An 18,461-nucleotide genomic window follows, 5' to 3' on the forward strand; every position below is an offset into this window, starting at 1 on the left:
TCCATTTCTTGAAGAATTTTAAAGCAATAGTATCACCCTAATCTTGTGGGGTTTTGTACATTTTTCAAATAAAAGTTGCAGTAAAATTCCTGTTGGATGGCATCTTTCAGAAAAAGAGTTATTTATAATACTTTTCAAGCAATGGAAGGGTGTATTGTCAGATAGACTCTGCCCCTGAGAGTATGGGTTCAAACTCCTGAGGATTTTCCAGCTGCAGTTGAAAAGGTGAGTACCCTTTTTGCTATCGACTGTCTTGAGGAGTAGGTGAGCACTGGAGAGGTGAGGACATTTGGCCAAAAAAAGCTTAAGTAGCAAGAACTGGAAGAAACTCTTGCAAAACCTTCCTTGTGGAAGAATGTTGACGGTAGAGAAAGAAAGCAAATTAACAAAAACAAAGCAATCAGAAATGCCCTAATATCATGGTTTCCTTTCTGATTTACTACAGCCAAGTTAAAGGCAACCATCTAAGGATGGGAAATGCTGAGTGAGGGTATGTCCTTCAGCATTTTCCTTGGATCTCTTCTGCACAGCTGAGGAGCCACTGGGAGAAGTTCAACTGTGATGCAGGATTTATTCTTTTCAAATATGTGCTAGTGGATTGCCCTACAAAAATATAGCTTTAAGCTGACTTGCAGGAATGGATGTTCCCTGTGTGCTATCGCATGGGTACAAAGCCCTGTGATGCCACTGAAGCATGACTGCTTCTAACTTCCTTTCAAGGTGACCATAGTTTTGTGGTGCTATTGATGAAACTCAATTCATGTGGTGAGCAACTCTGCAGAGCTGAAGCTTTAGGCTACTTTAGGCAGAAATTTGTATCCCTCCTGCTGCGGGCCTGCACGCAAAGCTGGAGCCAAGTACTAGACACTTAATCTGCTATTGCTTTCAGCACTTTGTGGGACAACAGACATCAGATGATGCTGGGTTTTGCTTATGGCCACTCGGTCATCTTTCAAGTCGTGCTGAGGCAGGCCAGCAAGTGCTACTGAAGGTATCTTTAGGATATCTTAGGATGCAGATCTCCTTTCAGAAAGCAGTAGTTAAGGCAACATGTTCTCTGATGGCTTGCAGTAGCTCTGTCCAACTCTGATGTGTTCAGTACACCCTTGTCGAGCCTGCAGAGGCTGGTATCACCCCTCCTGCAGAAGGGTCACAGGTCCCCTACACTGCTCTCTTCTGGTGTTCAGCTCAGCTGCTCGTAAGTGCTGTCATAGCTGCAAGGACTGGCTTTGTGTTGGCTGTTGAGCAAGTTTTGGGCTCTGAATTTCAGTCCCTTGCACAGGAGTCTCCAGCTTCTTGGTCTGCCCCTGCGCTATGGAGCTGTCCTGGTAGAAAAGGCAAAGCCCACCAGAGTTTGAAGGAGGAGGTGGTGCTGTTGCCAGGCAAAGAGGAGGTGAAAAGAAAGGGCATGAAACATGTTCACTGTGCTGGGGCCTTCCACTCGCCTGCCCAGCTGCAAGAATGTGCCCATCGCCCAGGCAGAGGTGCCCTTTGCTGTTTTATCCCAGAGGGGTTTGGCTGACTTGTAGCTGCCGTCTTGGACAAAGTAACATGGCTGTGAATGGTTAAACTGCACCGAGCAAAACACAGAGTAGTGCCCGAGAAGGAAAATTGCAGCTTGTCTGTAACTCACCCTAGGACATGTTTTTTGGGATTAGCGTTGTTGGATCCTTCAGAGCTAGAACAGCAGCAGAGTGATAGTCTAATCTCTGACTTTTGTACCCAGGGATGTGGTAGCAGCCATGACTCTGTCCTTCTCAAACCTGTTAGCTCTCTGCTCTGCATCTTCAGCCCCTCCAAACCCTCTGTGACTCTCCTGAAAAGTAGGAGATGGGCTGCAGTTGCCAAATATGCCTGGTTTTGATCATTCTCATTCAGAACAAGGAAAAGGTACCCATAGGAGATAAAACAGTGAGAGTGATTCAATATGTGGGAAAATAAATTTTTCTCAGTTGAAATGAAACTCTGGCTGTGCTGGACTTTTGCTAGTGCAAATAAGCATGCTCTAGGGCTTCCCAAAGGTATCTGCTACCACCTTGTTGGTTATGGGGTTTTCATGCTGTTCTGTAACACTTGGCTGATTTCTGCCCACATCAGCCAGGCATGTCAATGAGGAAGGAAGGCGGATCAGCTCAGTGCACCTTAGCATGAATTAACTCTGCTGTTGCTATTTATACAGGGAAAAAAAATCCCCTGTTTACTCAGTGCTCTAACAGAAATGCTGAGCTCTGTCACGCTGGTTGCAAGATGCATGTAACAGCTTCCTCTGGGCTCCTGCAAGGGTACAACTGCATTTTGGGTGTGTGCTGCAGGCAGCCAACAGCTTCGCTCCCTGTGCTGCCCACACACATTCCCAGTGCAAGACTGCTGAACTGGCTGCTCTCATCTAATTTTGTCCCCAATTTGACTTGAGCTCTCCTGTCACCAGCGAGTACCATGTGCATGTGTCCCGGCATCTGCCTTGCCTGGCCCCTGCACTGCTAGGGGAGAGTGGCGAGGCAGCGTTAACTGCCTTCTAGAGCTGTGATCCCTCAGCCGTAAATCTGAAATGGTGTCATTCCCAAGGGTGCCTGGGGGCTCCTGGGGCTCTGGGCTGGCACTGCTCCTTCCTGCTGCAGAGGCTTCCTGTGGTGACACTGGAGATGTGGCTGTTGCTAGCTCCCCTCCTTCTCTGCAGCTTTTTCAGAGGGGTGTTGGAGGTGGCTGTAGCTGGTTGCTTGCTCCCGCTCCTATGCAATAGTGTTGCCCTGTCAATGTGGTTACACCTGCCAAAGCTCCTGTCCACGTGACAACATATGACTTGGGGCTGCTCACATCAGCTTTTCACACAGCATATTTGAGGCTGAGAGACTGTTTGGGGCTGTAAACAAGGTGTGATGGAAGGTTTGGGTGTGATAGGCCTAGTAACGTAGTGAGCAAGGGAGGTTTCAGATAATAACTGCACCAGAAGGGCATTCCCATGTATCCTGAGAAAGCTTGCACAGTGCAGACCTTCAGCAGCATGTCAGCAGCCACGTGAAGGGGCAAAATGCCCTTTTCCTGTATCTTCCCTGGGCCAGACTGGGCAGAAGCGGGCAGGTGGGCAGTGAGCTGGGGCAGCTCCCCTGGCCCTGAGCACCGCAGGTGACTGGGAACTCAAGCCATAACTGAGAAACACAGGCCCCTTTTAGGCTGAAGACAAGGCTGTAGGCTCAGTTTCGCCAGTGCTTAAAGAAGCTTTGTTCTCTGTGCTGGTTGGAGGCTGATTTCCCAGTATCTTAAACAGAAATCTTGTTTTTAGCCTTGGTAAAAAGGCTTTTTAATTTATAAAGGCACAGCATTTTTCTTTTTCTTCCTTCTCCCCCTCCCAGCAATGACTACTATTCTTTGGACAATGCCGCTCTTTGCTGCGTTCTGCTCTTGAGCTTCTATTCCTTGATCACTGCTGAAAACAGAGTTTGTCACAATCGCTTTTTTCTCTGGAACTTGCTGTTAAACACCAGCTATTCTTCACCTCCCACACCGTAATCACACTCGCTGGTGCCTGTGAGCCGAGAAGTGCCAGTTCATGTATTGGCCTCCCTCGCCCCTCGGCAACCCGACCCAGCACTCGGGTGACACTTTGGCCGTGGGGCAGCAGGTGCTGTTGCCACGAAGGGCTCAAGAAATAGCTCTTGGGTGATTAGTGAAGGACAGGCTGTTGCATTATCACAGCTTTGTCTTGAAACGATCCCCTTTCACCACACAGGTTTAAAGCCAGTCCTTTACCCCTTTTTACCTCCAGGCTGTCAGCTGCAGTAGGACACAGAGGGGATTGCATCTCCTGCAGGGCCAGCAGGGCCCCCACCTGTCCCTCTTCTCACTCATGCGGGTAAGGAAGGCTTGAATTGCCTCCTGGGGAATTGGACAAAAACCTCTTGGAGCAGCTGGTTAGAGAGCTCAGGAGATGAGGCCCAGCATGAGGGCCAGAGGCGGCCCATTGCCATGAACTAGTCTCTGCCTGAGCCAAAGCACAGGGGAGCATCCCGGTCACCAAGTCACCCTTTCCTGGTTGCCATCATCTATGCTGAGGGGCTGTTGTAAGGCAGGAAGACCCTTACTGTGTGCTCAGAGAAAAGGTCGTAAGGCTGATCTCGCAAGAAGATGAAATTTGGTTTGTCCAGTTATATGTTTTTCATGGCAGTAAAAAGAGAAATCTGGGAGGTCACCCGAGACAGGAGCCTGGGGCACCAGCATCTCCCTGAACACCGGTCCTCGTTGTCCCCTCTATGGTAAGCGCAGCTTACCCCCGCTCTGGTCCCTCATCCTTGCCAGTGAGGGCACTGTGGCCTGGCCATCCCAGAGGTTTCTTCCAGCTGTGCTGATGTTGCGTTTGAGTGTGGAATTAAAGAGTTGAGAAATAAAAATGTTCACGCCGAGAGTTGCTGTGCTTTAATGTACAATCAATAGTGCTGCTAATCACTTCTGAACATCTTCTATCCTTTTGTGCTGAAAGCCATCATTTAAGCTTCATGAGACATTAGTCACTCTTTGTAACTTGCGGCCGGTCCAGCTTTTGCCTTTGGGTTTGATTTTGTGAGCAGTCTGAGATGCCTTCCTCAAAAAGGGTTGATGCAAAAGCACCTGCTTCCTCTTTGGGCCATGTTTTACCAGCAGAGTCAGGACTGGGGGTTTTCCCTACTTTATTGTAGCAACTGTTACATCTTTTAGGATTAATACCAGCTCTCATACAAGAGGAAAAAAATGCGATGGCTGCGTTGAGCTCGCTGTCTCTCCAGCTCTCTGCCCATGACTTTCTCCTCCTGTCACAAGCAGGGCAGTGGCAGCACGGCCTCTCCTCATCCACGGGCGGCTGATTTACAGCACTAAATGCGAGGAGAGAACGAGGCCACTGTCACTGTGAGCATGAGGAAGGTGAATTCAATGTTGAAAAACTCAGGAGAGAGAAAAGACCTCAGCTAACGGTGGGAACCCAGGTCGCTGTGCCGGTTTTCCCCTTCTGGCCTGGCCCCCATGACGTGGCATTTTTCTTTCCACCACACTGCCGGAGGCGTCGAAACCCCTCACGGAGCGGAGGTAACTCGTGCTGAGGGCCCAGATATTTGCAATGAGTAAAATCAATCCAGCTCGCTTCTTCCGCTGCCTGAGGCACACGCAATGGGGGAGCTGGGCTGGCCCCGCCGGGGCTGGCGGCTGGAGCGGAGCCGCGGGGAGGCCGCCGGGAGCAGCGCGTCCCTCCCCGGTGCGGGGGGTAGCCGGGGGCGCCGTGGCGGCGGCGGAACCCCAGTCCCGCGCTCCGGCGCCGGGAGCCGCCGCACTAAGGGCTTTTGGAGGGATTTTCGGCACCACCCGGAGGGTCGCGCCCGCCCCGGCGCCCCCCTCGCTCCCCCCCTTCCCGCCCCGCTCCCCGCGCGCTGAGGGCGCGTGAGCCGGCGGTGGCCGGCGATTGGCTGCGAGGCGCACCCCGCGGGCCGCCGGGCCGCGGCCGCCCGCCGAGCGCCATTCACGGCGCTGCCCACTTGCACGCGCCGAGCCTCATTCACAAAAACTTCATTCATAAGCGGCGGCGGCCGGGGCTGCGGCGGGGCGGCTTGGGCGGGGTGGAGCGGAGCGGAGCTGCTGCCTGGCGGCTCTGCGGGAACCAGCGCCCGAGGCGCAGCAATATTCGGTTGTTTCTGGATTATGGTGCTGAAGGGCTTCCCCGCAAGAATTAGCGAGCCTGACGCCGAGAGCTGCCGGCGCCGTTCAGCGTTTTTCTTAAAATACGGGGTTTGTGCCTGACCGCGGGGATGCTCGTCGTCTTTGGGGCGGCCGGCGGTGGAAATGCAGAGAGCCGCGCACCTTACGGGGTTCACGCCGATCTGAAAACGTGTTTGAGGCTGTAGCTCTTTTGCTCTGCTTTGTGTGGAATGCGCTTGAGCCTCCGCTGCAGCCAGGACTGCGCGGTGAACGGTGCTACAACTGTGAGTCGTCGGAGCTCGGCGGGATCTAGTGCCTGGCTTGAGGCAGGAATGAAGGCAGGTTTGGCTAGCGGCTCTTCACCTTAAGCTGCCGTACCTTTATACTGCTTTTATTACTGCTTACAGAATACCAAATGTCCATGCAGTTTTAAGCCTCGTCAATTGGGGAAAAGAAATCACTCGAGAGGGAGTCAGCAAAAATATCCAATAAGTTTCTGGTTTTAAAATTGTTTGACTTGCTTGATTTCCATATAATTAATGTACAAGAGCCAATTTATGCAAGAGTATCCAGTTACAGAACTGCCAAGGCTATGAGAGAACGCAGCCAGCAAAGCCTCGGTGGACACGTCCTGTATGTGGGGTTATTCAGACATCCAGGAATGCTGCACAGGGCTAAGTACAGCCGATTCAGGAATGATTCGATAACATCCCTAGATGAAGGTACGCAAAATACATCTTTAGATATCAAAGGTTCTTCTTCCTCTTCCCATTCTTCAACACCTAATTTACTGACAGAAGATGTCTCCTTGGGGCCACAGGACACCTGCAGCACCCTGTGCACACTGATCCCCCGGATGGCTAACATTAAGCTTGCTAACCCCTCAAATCTGCCGGGGCTGAAAAGCTTCTGCCTGGGAGTGAAAGAGGTTCCCAGAATTAAACTCACGGAGTGTGTGACCATCCCGAGCAGCCCAACCTCGCCTGAGATCAGCTGCCTCTCAGCCTCTTATCCACAGCCGGACCTGGACAAGCTGGCCCTAACCCCAAAACCGGCGGGTGACTGCACCGTGCGGGTTGCTGAGGAGGCCGCTCCTGTGGGCAGGCAGGACAGGACCCTCACCCAGAGTGGTGAAAACACGGGGGAGCCAGGAACCACCTATAGTGTGCGGGTGAGTGCTTCTCCCAGGGTTTTCATTCTCTGACAAAGCAAACCGTGCAGGTGGCTGCAGGGTGACCTCTGTGGTCCCACTCCTGCAGACAGTGCCTCAAACCACAGACTTCGCCCATGTATTTCCTGTCCCCTGATGTATGTAGGGGTGTGCTGTTGAACTAAGGGAGTTAAAAGGCGCACAGCCGTTCCTAGAGGTAACACAACATCCATTTCCAAAAGGCTATCTTTAGACTCTCTGAGGAGTGCAGAGGTCCTCTGAATTGCAGGAGCAGCAATTCAGACAGGGTTTGCTCTGGCCTGAAATGCATGTTGGAGGGAGAAGGAGACCCACAGAAAGGGCTTCCCATCCTTTGCAGAGCAGCTCCCAGGCACTAGATGCACGCTGGCCCATGCTGCTGACCGGTTTGCCATAGGTGACGTGGGAGAGTTGCTGGGACCATTGGTGCTGCCCAGAGCACCTCTCCCCTGTGCCTCCTACCCTGGGAGGTGAGCGGGCAGGATGCAAAAGCCACCCTCCTCCTTTGATGCTATAGGGCGGTGTCTGATTTTCTTGGTGATGACTGTGTACAGAAAACCCTGCCTATTTCTTCAGAAGACACCCTGGAATAGCCTTTCTGGGTATTTTTTATGTTGCGGACTGGGTTTGATGGGTGTCATCTTCTAATTAGCATTCAGTGGCCAAGAGGAGACCATGCCTCCTAGGTTTGGCGCTTTCGCTCCCTCAACCCCTGCCACACCTGGGAGCTTTTTAATTTTCTTTTCCTCTCTGGACTTCATATTTCTGTGCCCAGGCCTTTCCATTTGTTAGCCATTGCTTCCTTCTCTAAGCTCTGAACCTCTGACCCTGCACATTTTAGTGCTTACGCTTCACCTGTCAAAAGCACTCTGGGGCAAAAACCACCCACTGGTTGCATGGAGGGATCCAGTGCAGACCGTGGGGAGATAGCAGAGAAAGCTGTCTAAACCTGCTTTGGAAATACTCATGCAATGGCTGGGTTGGCCGAGGGGTCCTGTAGCTGTCACAGCCCTCATGCCTGCCCCTGACATGCAAGGGGGAACCACAGGAGCAAGCCGTACAAGGAGTTATTAACCAGCATCTATTCCTCCTGGTGGGCTGCAGGCAGGGTGCTAAGAGAGCATGTGTGTAAGATCTCACTTTGGTGTACAGGAGGTATCAAAATGGGCCAGAAGGAGTAAAAAACCATAAGCCGTGCAAATTTTGTCTCCCATGTGATGTTTTGCAAGTAGGAAAGTCTAAAGAAAGGTGCGAGGCCAACAAAAATGAATGAATCAATCACTCCCATTCCAACTGCAGCAGGAGGGCAGGCAAGTCAGAGGGGAGAAAAGCAGCATGGGGAAATAGCAGTGTTCACCTTTCACCAAGCAGGAATGAGACACCTGCCTGGCATCTGGCAGCAGTGGCACAGCTGGTTTGATGGGTTATTGGCTGAAATGTGCCGGTGTCCCAGCACAGCACCAACCGCTGTGAGTGGAGCAATAGGAGGCCCTCGGACATTCACCTGGGGCGCAGCAGATGGAGGGAAGGGATGCACTATTTCATCATGCAAAGGCCACCACAGCTCCAGATGCTAAGCTTTTGGCCAGCTCACAGAAAGGCCTGTGCTGATGGATGGCGCCCAGCACCTGCCGCATGGGATCTGCCTTGTGTGCTGCAGTTTGAACAGCACCCTATGCAGCAGAGCTAGTGATTAAGGCTTTGAAGTACCTATAGAGATTCAAATACTGAAATGCTAATGCCAGAGGCAGCTTAAAGAATTCAGTTCCTGGCACAGGGAGGAGACAATGAAGCACGGGGGAATTTCCCAGGTTTCTGTTGTGGCTCAGGGCCAAGAGCAGAGGCACTGAGGTGTTACCTGCCATGGAGCACATGAGCAAGAAAGACAGAAGGAAGAGCAAAAAAAGAGAAGGACTTGATGGGAAGGTTGTGTGAAGCAGGGAAGGGCTTGTCCCCTCCTGCTGCTTCCCAGGTTGTATTTCCAGTATGGTTTTTCTGCTGGTCTTTCTGGAAGTCAGGACATTTCTCATGGAATATCTCTGAAAGGGTGTTGCTGGCAGGAGCCTCCCAACACAACGGGGAAATGTTTCCTGCACCTTTCCTGCATCATCCCACTGTAGTTGCTCCTGTGGCTGTGGGCTGCAGGAGCCAGCCCAGGAGAGCTGCGAGAGCATTGCCTATTTGTGCCAAAACATGTCCTGGCCAAACGCTTTGTGTTTTTTTTTCAACCAGCCCCTTTAATAACAAGCAGGTTGGTAAATAAGCAGCCTGGGGGTTTTGGGGCCTCTACATCAGAGCATGGGCAAGGTGCTCATTTCCCCAGGGACCACGATGCTTCTCCAGGAGCTTGCAATGAAGCCTCAGAGGGCTGGGAAGCACGGGGCTGCAGTGTGAAGGGAGCGTGGGATGGTCTTGCCTGGAGGCACAGCGGGGCTGGGAGACTGTGGGGCTGGGCAGCCATGGGAGCTGCTCCCAGTCCTTACCTAATCCTCCCAATCCTTACTCCCTCCCCTGGCCCTTGTCCTCATGCCTCCTGTGCTGTCCCCATGCAGCTTCTGGCACTCTGTTAGGGTATAGGATCACCGGGATCTCCCCAGAGACCATTTGAGGAAGAAGGTCAGGTGTATGTTACAGGGATTGCTGCTACTGGAGATCTTTGGCTTTAAAAGCTTAATCAGAGTCTGAAGAGGATTTGGTACTTACGTGGAAATGATCTGCAGTTATTTTAGAAAGGCAATAATATGGTGAAGTCACAAAATGCCTTAGGGCAGAAGCTGTTCCATATGGACTGGATTGAGGCAGAAATTGTCTTTCAGGGTTTGGGTTTAGAAGAGGCAATGCTGTGACTCATTGTGTCTCCCCAGGAGGGAGCTGTGGCTGTGCGTGGCTGGTGCTGACAGGGCACCTGTGCTGTGGCCATGTGTCACCTGGGCCCTGGCAAGAAAGTTGAGACCTGTAACAGCACCTGTTCCCCTGAGATGCTTATGCAAATAATAATTAGCCCAAATAGTCATATTTGATAGGAGGCCGGATGGCTCTGATTCCCACACTGTTTTCTTTCAAAACATACTTTGTACGCAGTTTGCTGCAGGATTTACAAGATGGATATTTACCTTGTCCTTGTTCACGTTCTGCCCATTATGTGCCTTCCCACAGCGCCGCCCATCTGGAGCTGAGCTTGTCTCTACACAGTGCCCATAGCAGCCATGGCACTTGTGTCTCCTGCTGGTGTTCATTATGGCTGTGACAAGCCTGAGGAATATTCCAAGAGGCATTTGCCGCCCCTGCTCTTGCTTGTTAGGGAGTGCCAGGGATGTGGCTGCTCCTGAACAGGAGGATGAGACCTGGCTCTCAGCACTGTCCCACACCAGTGGCCCCTCTGAGACCAGTGAGAACCAGCAGGATGGTGTTACTGCACCTAACATGGAGTAACACTCTGTGGCTAAGCTTAAATCAATAATGCATGAGTCTTTGAGAGGTGATGTTCAGGTTAGTAAGTAAATGTGCTATTTAAAATACGGAAGGGAGATGCTATTGCCAGATATTTTAAAGTGTAATACTATTATAGTGAAATAATGTGGTACTTGTTATTTGTAGCATCCTTTGTGATAAAGGATAGATATATTGGAGTTTTACCAATATATAGGTCAATTCTCTGCTAGCAGTTTGGCATACATATATATTTAATCAGTTGCTAGTCTCTAGAGTAAAAGGAGCTTGGCTACTGTACATGTAGCAGTTCAGAACGATGTGAAGTATGTCCTGAAAGGGTGCATGTGGGCACCTGTCCCCTGCACAGTCCTGATTTTGTCCATGGAGGCTGTGACATATCAGCCTGGGGAACCTGCTCCCTGACTCTGTGTGGCAGGGGGGTTCAGGGCAGCCCCTTGCTGTTCCCTGGCAGCTGCCAGCACATCTCTGGTGCTCAGGGCAGGGAAATAATTAAGGTGTTTCAGCTGCAGCTGCTTCCCTTGTGCACAGCACCCTGACACCGCACCCGGAGATCTGCTCTGGCCTCAGCACCCTGTGTCTACTATTGTAAATAAATAACTACAGGCTTATGTACAGCCGGGGCTTTTGCAGGAAGGAGATGGGCTCTAGTGATTCATGGCTTCAGAGCCACAGCTGGGTATTGTGAGCTGGGGGCTCAGGGCTGTAGGTTGCTGGGATGGCACTTGCTCTGCCAGGCGCAGGTGGACGGGGCGTGTGACAGCCCCACAGCACCCACCGGTGCATGCCTCACCCTGCGGGGCTGTGCCTCTCCACAGCCAGCACTGTTTCCACGGCCCACCCGCTTCTCTGGGTGATTGCTTCTTAACAGAAACCTGCAGGTTTTTAGGCCATTTGCTTTGTCACAGCTGAGAGCACGGGGACAGGGCAGTTTTGAACCAATTCTGTTGGAGCTCTGGCCTCAATACAGCACTGCAGAAAGTGTTTTTTCAGCAAAAAACTAAATAGAAAGGAAAATGTGTGTGTACATTTACAAAATTTTCCCTGGGTTTTTCTCAAAATTAATTTAAAAATCGAAAATGGTGAATGAAAGGGTCGAACTTTCCCAGGAGTATTTTTCCATTTAGCAGAAGCTGTTCTTCATCACAAAAAGCCACAGCTTGCTGCCCCTTAGGGAAGAGGCCATGCTGCGTGGGCAAGAGGAGCAGGACAGACCAAGGGCCTTTCTCTCTGTCTGCACCACTGCTGCTACTGGGAGGAAGATGAGAGCAGGGCAAGCACATGAGCGAGGTCCTCTGGAACTTCCCATCTCCAGAAAACAGCTGTGCAGGGACTTAGGCTAGCACTGAAACACCACTAATGGTTTTTTCTGTGTGCTTAATGGTCATTAGTGGGCTTTTTTTCTTCCATGAAGCTGTCCAGTCTGTTTTTCAGCCGGTTTGCCTGGGTTTTGTGCTCTCTCGTAGGTGGCCCAGCAGTGGCCATGCCCGTAGTGAGGCACGGCTGTTGCTGTGGGCTGCCTTCACCCCTCCACTCCCCTCGGGAGGGATGGGAGAGCAGTCTCTACTGGCTTCGCTTTCGGCTCTGGAAGGGGTTGGTGTTTGCTGGAGGAAGCTGGTGTGGTAGGCTGAGGAATGAGGTGGTTAATTCTCCTGCAGGGTGCAGACCGGAGCCAAAGCTCTTCATTAGCAGCCTGACTGGGCTGCTAACAGCATTACATAGCATCAACCCCAGCCCAGTGAAATGCTGCTGTGTGCTGTAGAATGAGCAGCCAGGCTGACCGGCTGGTCGGCAGTGTGGTGCAACCTATGAGCTGACAGGAATGCAGTGCCGCTGCCAGGGTAGCTGAAGCAGTTTTTGCTTTCCAGTGGACAAGTGGCTTTTCAGCCCCAAAGCCACCGCAGGCAGCATCTAAGGAGGAACTGAGAAAACTTCCCCACAAGAACTACAGTGATCTGTGCATTGCTCCTTCCCTGCACCCCTGGCTGGCTCCTGGCATTGTCTGTGGAGGGAGGCCAGCGCTTCACCTTCTTGCCAGGGTAAAAGCGGGGGGATCTCCATTGTTACAAGACGTGAGAGCCTGTCTCTGAGGCTGGAAGCCAGGCACAGGGGGGACACCACCACAGCTGTTACAGGCAAAGTCATTTTTCCTTGGTGTAAAAGGCAGAGGCCTGTCTCCTCATAACTCCAGCGTCATCATCCTGCCACATGCTGGTGGCTACTGCTCGCTTCTGCTCCATCTCTCCTCCCACGAGATCCATCAAAGCTAGAGGTGAGTGATTTAAGCAAATCAAAGCAAAACTTGACCACTGCTCTGCAACCACTTGCCCTGCATGGCAGAGAGCTGCACCCCCAGCCCAGGGGTAGCACCTACCCTAGGCAGCCCTTGCCTGCAAGGAAAGAGGGTGGTGGGAAGCTCAGAAATTGTTTTCCCCCCCACTTTAAAAGCACCTTGTTAAAGCAGTGCTGGGAAAAAAAATGCTTGCATGGGAGTCAGCTCCCTGTCGTGCTCACGTGCACACAGCATTGCTGCCTGTGGTGGGTTTCTGCCCAGGCGGCTGTGTTATGTTTTTAGGAAATTTGAACCTAGTCTCACATATGTTTGGGCAGAGGCTGTTTAGTGGCAGCGTGTTATCTGACTGCCTCTGTGAGCAGAGAATCCCACCTGGATTCTCTGTTAGTTGGCCATGGGGTCTGTAGGAGCTGATCTTGGCATTATGCATGAATTAATGCCTGTTAGCTAACAGTTAAAATTGCAAGGCTGCAGCTGTATTGTTTAATTAGGAGCTCTGTGTGCTGTTCCCTGTATTATTCCTGCTGGTGAATCACTGGCTGTCATTCAAGCTAGAGCTGGAGACACTAACTGTGTTATGGCAGGGAATGGAATGAGATGTGGGTCTGGATTAGAGGGTGCCTGAAAAGCTTATTCAAACGAGTCCTCACTAGTGCCCTCACACCTCCTCCCACACAGTCCCTTATCCTGTTCGCAGTCACTCTCTATCATCTCTTGTAAATAGATGTGAAAAGATGTGTGCATCTTCAGTAACCAGCCTTCTGTCCCCCCCACCTCCCTGCAATCCCAGTGGTGCAGAGGAACTGCAGCCAGCCCCAAATCACCCTCTGGATTCAAACACTGAGAGATAAAGCAGCCTGGGTGCCAGTGTTCTCCCTGGCCCCTTGCAGGGAGATGGGAGGACAGTTTTGTGCACGTCACTGTTAGAGGACCCGTTCCCTTTCCAGCAGGGCCCAGTGAGTCTCTCCTCTCCTCTCCCTCCAGAGAGCTGTTGCTTGTCCTGGCAAGAGCTGCTGACAGATCACTGGGGTCAGCATCCCCTTTCATTGGCGATGCCAAGTTTTTAGCATTTGGCTTGTTTCAGTGTTGGCATTTTATTTTTCTATAGGTAGCTGAATTCTGCTGTTAGATCTGTGCTTGTTGCCTGGGACTGATTACAGCATCCTTGTGCCTGTGTCCAGCTTGCTTCAGCTTCCCCTAGCAGTTTGGTGAAGCCAAGCCATACACCTCTTTGTGGGCTTCAGAATATGAACCCCTTCCTTGGACACCACCTTTGAACCTTCAATATCGCTATTGCCACATTACAAAAACACCTGGCAGATAGCTTGGGCTGGGGTGAGGGCTGTGCATGGCTGCAGCTGCCTCTCCTGCTGCTGCCCTGCCGATGCTTTAGCTTAACCCTCCCTGCAGCAGGAAAGCAGGAGTTGGCCTCGACCCTGCATCCCCAGGCGAGTTTACTAGCTTTTGTGGGAGGTGCTGTTTGGGGTGTACAAGATGGGGAGCGGGGCACCACCTGAACTGGAGTCCAGGTGCAGGAGAAGTCTCTGAGACAGGCAATGCTCCGAGACATGGGTCATGCTGCTCCATGGACTCAGCTATAGAGGGCTTAATCTTTTCCATGGTTTTTTTTTCTTCCTCCAAGAGTGTCTTTTTTTCTCCTTGAATAGGCTTCTGGTATCCCATTGTCCTTTATGTGCTCCATGTCTTTTCCCCGTCTCTGTGACACCAAATTCCTCTGCCCCAGTCCCGTGTCATTCCCCTGCCCAGGGGTCTGCTGGTTCTCTGTACCCTCCTACTCGGATGTGAAGGTTCAGCCATTACTAACTGTGCTGGTTTAGATAACCAACAGCAGCTAAAATAAATGAGAGATGCAGTGAGGTGCCATGTTAATGCACATCCCTACTCAGGCTTTTAAAGGAAAAAAAAAATCTTTTGTGAATCATTGATAAGTTCAGCTTCACTCAGGGTCACTTATGCAAAAACCTAATATTGATTTTTCATCTTTGCTTAGAGTAGCTTCCCACGCATCTGTTCAGGATGCAATGGGGACTCACTTATCAGTGTATGACTCACCTACTCTAAATTTTTCTTTTTCAAGGATAGAGGAGCCAACCAGCTTGCAGGATGCTTGACCTTATACTGTAGGATCAGAGGTCTCTGCTGTGCTACAAGCTAAGGCTCTAGACATATTTTCCATGTTTGCTTTGTTCCCATTAAGCAGGAATATCTTTAACAAGTAAGATATCTCTCTGAGTCCTTTACAAAGTCATTAAATGTTCATTAGGGAAGCAGTTCTGCTAACCCTTCAGATTCTTATTGATGTCCTTCCAGGGCTCTGACCTAATTCTGGAGTTCTCCCAAGGGTTACATTACTATCTGGAAAGAAACAAAAATAGGGATAATACAATTGTTGTGGAATCCCTGCTTGACTGCACACATACATGCTCTTTTTAACACACATTCATTTCTGAAAGTCTCCAAAGCTGAATCAGATACCTAAATCCAACCACCTCTGAATGGCCCAGCAGAAAAATCAATTCACAGGCAAAGCGAAGCAGAGGAGGCAAATACAGTACCCTTCTCTGGACAGAGAGTGCTTCCTCTGTCCATTCAGAACAAGAAGATAGAGCATGCATGTCCCTGCTTGGGACTTCCAGGCTATCTGTTGCATCCCAGAGGCTTTGCCTTTCTGCAGGAGAGGTCTGTGCAGGCAGGCTGTTGCTGCAGCCCATGGGTACTGTGTGAGCACTGCAGGATGCGCCTGAAAGCCCTCCAGGAGAATGCATTGTGGAAGAGGGGATGCAAACTGAGAGACTCAGACTTATGCCAGCCTTGTGAAATGGAGATGTCAGGGTGCTTCAACAGCAGAGAGATGTATATCAACAGAAATGCTGAAAGAATTAGTGAGATACGTTTTGGGAGAGGTAAACTCAATGGATAGACTTAATCTAGCACACTTCACTGAGATGAAAATGTTCCATAGGTTTGTACATAAGGTCAAAGGAGTCTCTGGGCTGACACGCCATCATATTTTTGATGTTTCTGAAAATTAGTCCTATGCAAATCCCAAATGAGTACAGGAAAAGCTCCCAGATCTGCCCATACAATGGAAGCGCGGGAGTCAGCCTCTAATTTAAAGCAGGTCAGTTTATAGTGCAGGCATTTAAGAGCTGTTGCTATGAGCTGGAATTGCAACTCTACCTCCTTCATCTTCTGCAGAGGTTATTTGTCATCAGATGTGCAGCACCATGGAGCCAGTGGTTTTCTTCATGCCTAGTAACACCTCCCACTGTTCTGAAGGGACGTTCAGCTCTTCTGCACAGAGTTTCTGTGTGCATTGCTCTCGTGAGGCTTCCAGAGCCCCTCTGCTCCTGGGGAGTTTCCCTCCGATGTTCATGTATTCCTCCCAGCTCAGTGCCAGAGGCTAATCAGTAATAATAAGCAGAACTGGAAAAAAGGAGTGATCGGATTTTGTGTCCCCAGAGTGTTGTTGAAGCCACTGCTATCTTTATAGCTCTTCTCTACACTTTTCAGTAAAACAAGATCTACTTAGGAAGCAGCATTAGGATGGCTGATGTGATTTTCCATTTAGACTGTGGTCCTGCATATACTTAGTGGACTGAAATCACATTTGCTTCCTTCTGTGATCCTCCTCTTACCTGTGTGCTAGATATTAACGAAGTCCTCATTTCGTTCTGTCTCTGTTTTCCCCTAGTACATGGGCTGTATTGAAGTGCTGCAGTCAATGAGGTCCCTGGACTTCGGCACGCGAACTCAAGTCACCAGGTAGGCAGTATCAAACTGAAAGTCAGCCCAAGAACGAAAAGCCTGAGCGCTAGTTTCTGTATAAAGCCAAGGGTGCATGCCAAGCTCTGAGACAATTTTGAATAGGAGTTTGCATGTTTTGTTTTGTTTTTCCCAAGCAAGGATTTGAATTATTTGGTCATTACAATAGGCTATTTGCATTGGAAAATGAATTGTTTCAGCCACAGACATAATTTCTCTCCCAGTTCTTCTGGATGCAGAGAGCCTTCCCCTGCAGTCGCAGCACAGTGCAGACATCCCCAGCTAGCTGGGTACCAGCAGCAGGCAGGCCACGCACGTGGGCTCAGTGCTGCCCGCACAGCTCACCCAAGACACAGAGTAAATCTGCTGGTGCTGCCACGGCTGCGGGTCACCACGGTGATGAGCCTGGATGCTCGCAGGCCTCTCTGCCACGCTGCTTCGCACCTGACGCAGAAAGTGCCATCGGCCCCTCAATATAGCAAGGTCATATAATGAATTTTTATAAAGACAGGTTACATCGCTTGGCCCCATCTGCACCAAGGCGAGACTCAGCTGGAAGTGAAGTCACACGGAAAACATGTTGAAATACAGCCATTTGCAACTGTACTGCAGGCTTAAGTTTCCAGGCTGAAAACCAGAAGAAGATGGATATTCCACTCTGATGCAAATGAATGTGGTTTAAATGTGAAATATTTTGTGGTCTTTTGAAAAGCTTGCAACTTCTGTTGCAGATTTCTGCCCGTCGCTGGGTGTAGGTTATTAACATATGCACATGTGGGGTGTTGAAATACCCTGTCAGGAACAGAAAAGCCCAGTTTTATTTTTACCCTTATTGTTTTAAGTCTGTCTGTGCAGGAGTGTTTGAGTTTTCAAAATAAGCACCCTCTTTCCAGCTCAGAGCACTGGATGCTGCTGGGATGCACTCGTGGTCCAGCAGCCAGGGCTAATGCTCCTCTGGGCAGCCCCAGCAGCCACCTGGCATCCTGGCACCTCCAGCGGCTCTTTGGAGGGGTGGGTGGGCGCAGCATATTTTGGCCCGGCCTTAGACATGTTCCCTCCTCCCTTCAGCTATTTTTCTGGCATGGTTCCTGCTGAGGATGCCAGGAGTGTGGTTGAGGCTTCCTGTGCCTGCCCAACTCTTCCTTCCTGCTGCTGGATGATTTACAGATGCTCTTCTGCTTCCTCAAGTGCTCATGTCAAAGAAATCCTGGAGAAAGGAAAGGAACATGAAGACATAAGTGTTACACATCTACCTATTGACTCCCAGACTTACCAGCTATAAAGGAAGAAGCTGAAAAACTTGAGCCCTTAAATGCCTATATACCACACTCAAAAGCTGCCTGATTTGTTTTATATTCAAAATCAGTGGTTGTTGACATTTACAGTCAACACAAGCATGCACTCACCCAGTTCCCCTCAGCCTAGTTGTTCACTGATCAAAAAGAGCCACGTAGTACGCTTAGCCCAAAGCAATCAGCCCAGCGCATTCAGACCAAACCACTCTGTTCTTCAACAACCTCGGCCAAAGAGTGAGGTTATCTCCCGTTTGTGAGACACAGAATGTATGCTGCTGCACTTACAAAACAGAGCCTTGGAGTGTTTGTCTGGGAAATAATGGATGTGAATTACTGTGTGACAAGAGCTCGCCAACTTAAATTTGGCCCAAATGGTAAGGTTTTGTTAACCAGAGCTACGTGAAAACTTAACAATGGCAGTATTTCCATCACCTAAAAAAAATGCCACTGCTGACCTTAACAGGCTCTTCTGTGCATGAGAAATCCAAAACTTAAACTGTTTGCAAACTGAATGCTGAAGTGCTGAGCTCATGCATGCAAACTTTAAAGTTCGATCGATTACAAGCTGACTGGAGCAAAGATGCCATTGATTATTCCCCTATTGTTCTCCCGGGGGAGTAAGTTTATAGACGGCATGCACAATGCACCAACCAAGGCATTATTGGAAATGATCCTGTTTTAATTATCTCTGTTATTTGTACTGGGGGTAAAAAACCATTTTTACTCCAATGGCATTTCACTAAAAGAGGCATCTTCTGTTTTAAAGGTCTTTAATTATGCCTGCTCCCTG

The 18,461-nt window shown here is 50.2% G+C and overlaps 1 protein-coding gene across 2 annotated transcripts in view; it reads left to right on the plus strand.

Moving 5' to 3' along the window:
* Positions 1-5,440: 5,440 nt before the first annotated feature.
* Positions 5,441-18,461, plus strand: part of SHC4 (SHC adaptor protein 4) — a 34,513-nt gene continuing 21,492 nt past the window's right edge. For both annotated transcript variants that reach the window (XM_064456360.1, XM_064456361.1), the window contains exons 1-2: positions 5,441-6,829; positions 16,306-16,376. In XM_064456360.1, coding sequence (XP_064312430.1) covers positions 6,251-6,829; positions 16,306-16,376 — 650 coding nt within the window. In that variant the 5' untranslated portion in view covers positions 5,441-6,250. The remainder of the gene's footprint in view (positions 6,830-16,305; positions 16,377-18,461) is intronic.

This window comes from Phalacrocorax carbo, chromosome 7 (genome assembly GCF_963921805.1).
Source record: "Phalacrocorax carbo chromosome 7, bPhaCar2.1, whole genome shotgun sequence".
NCBI lineage: Eukaryota > Metazoa > Chordata > Aves > Suliformes > Phalacrocoracidae > Phalacrocorax > Phalacrocorax carbo.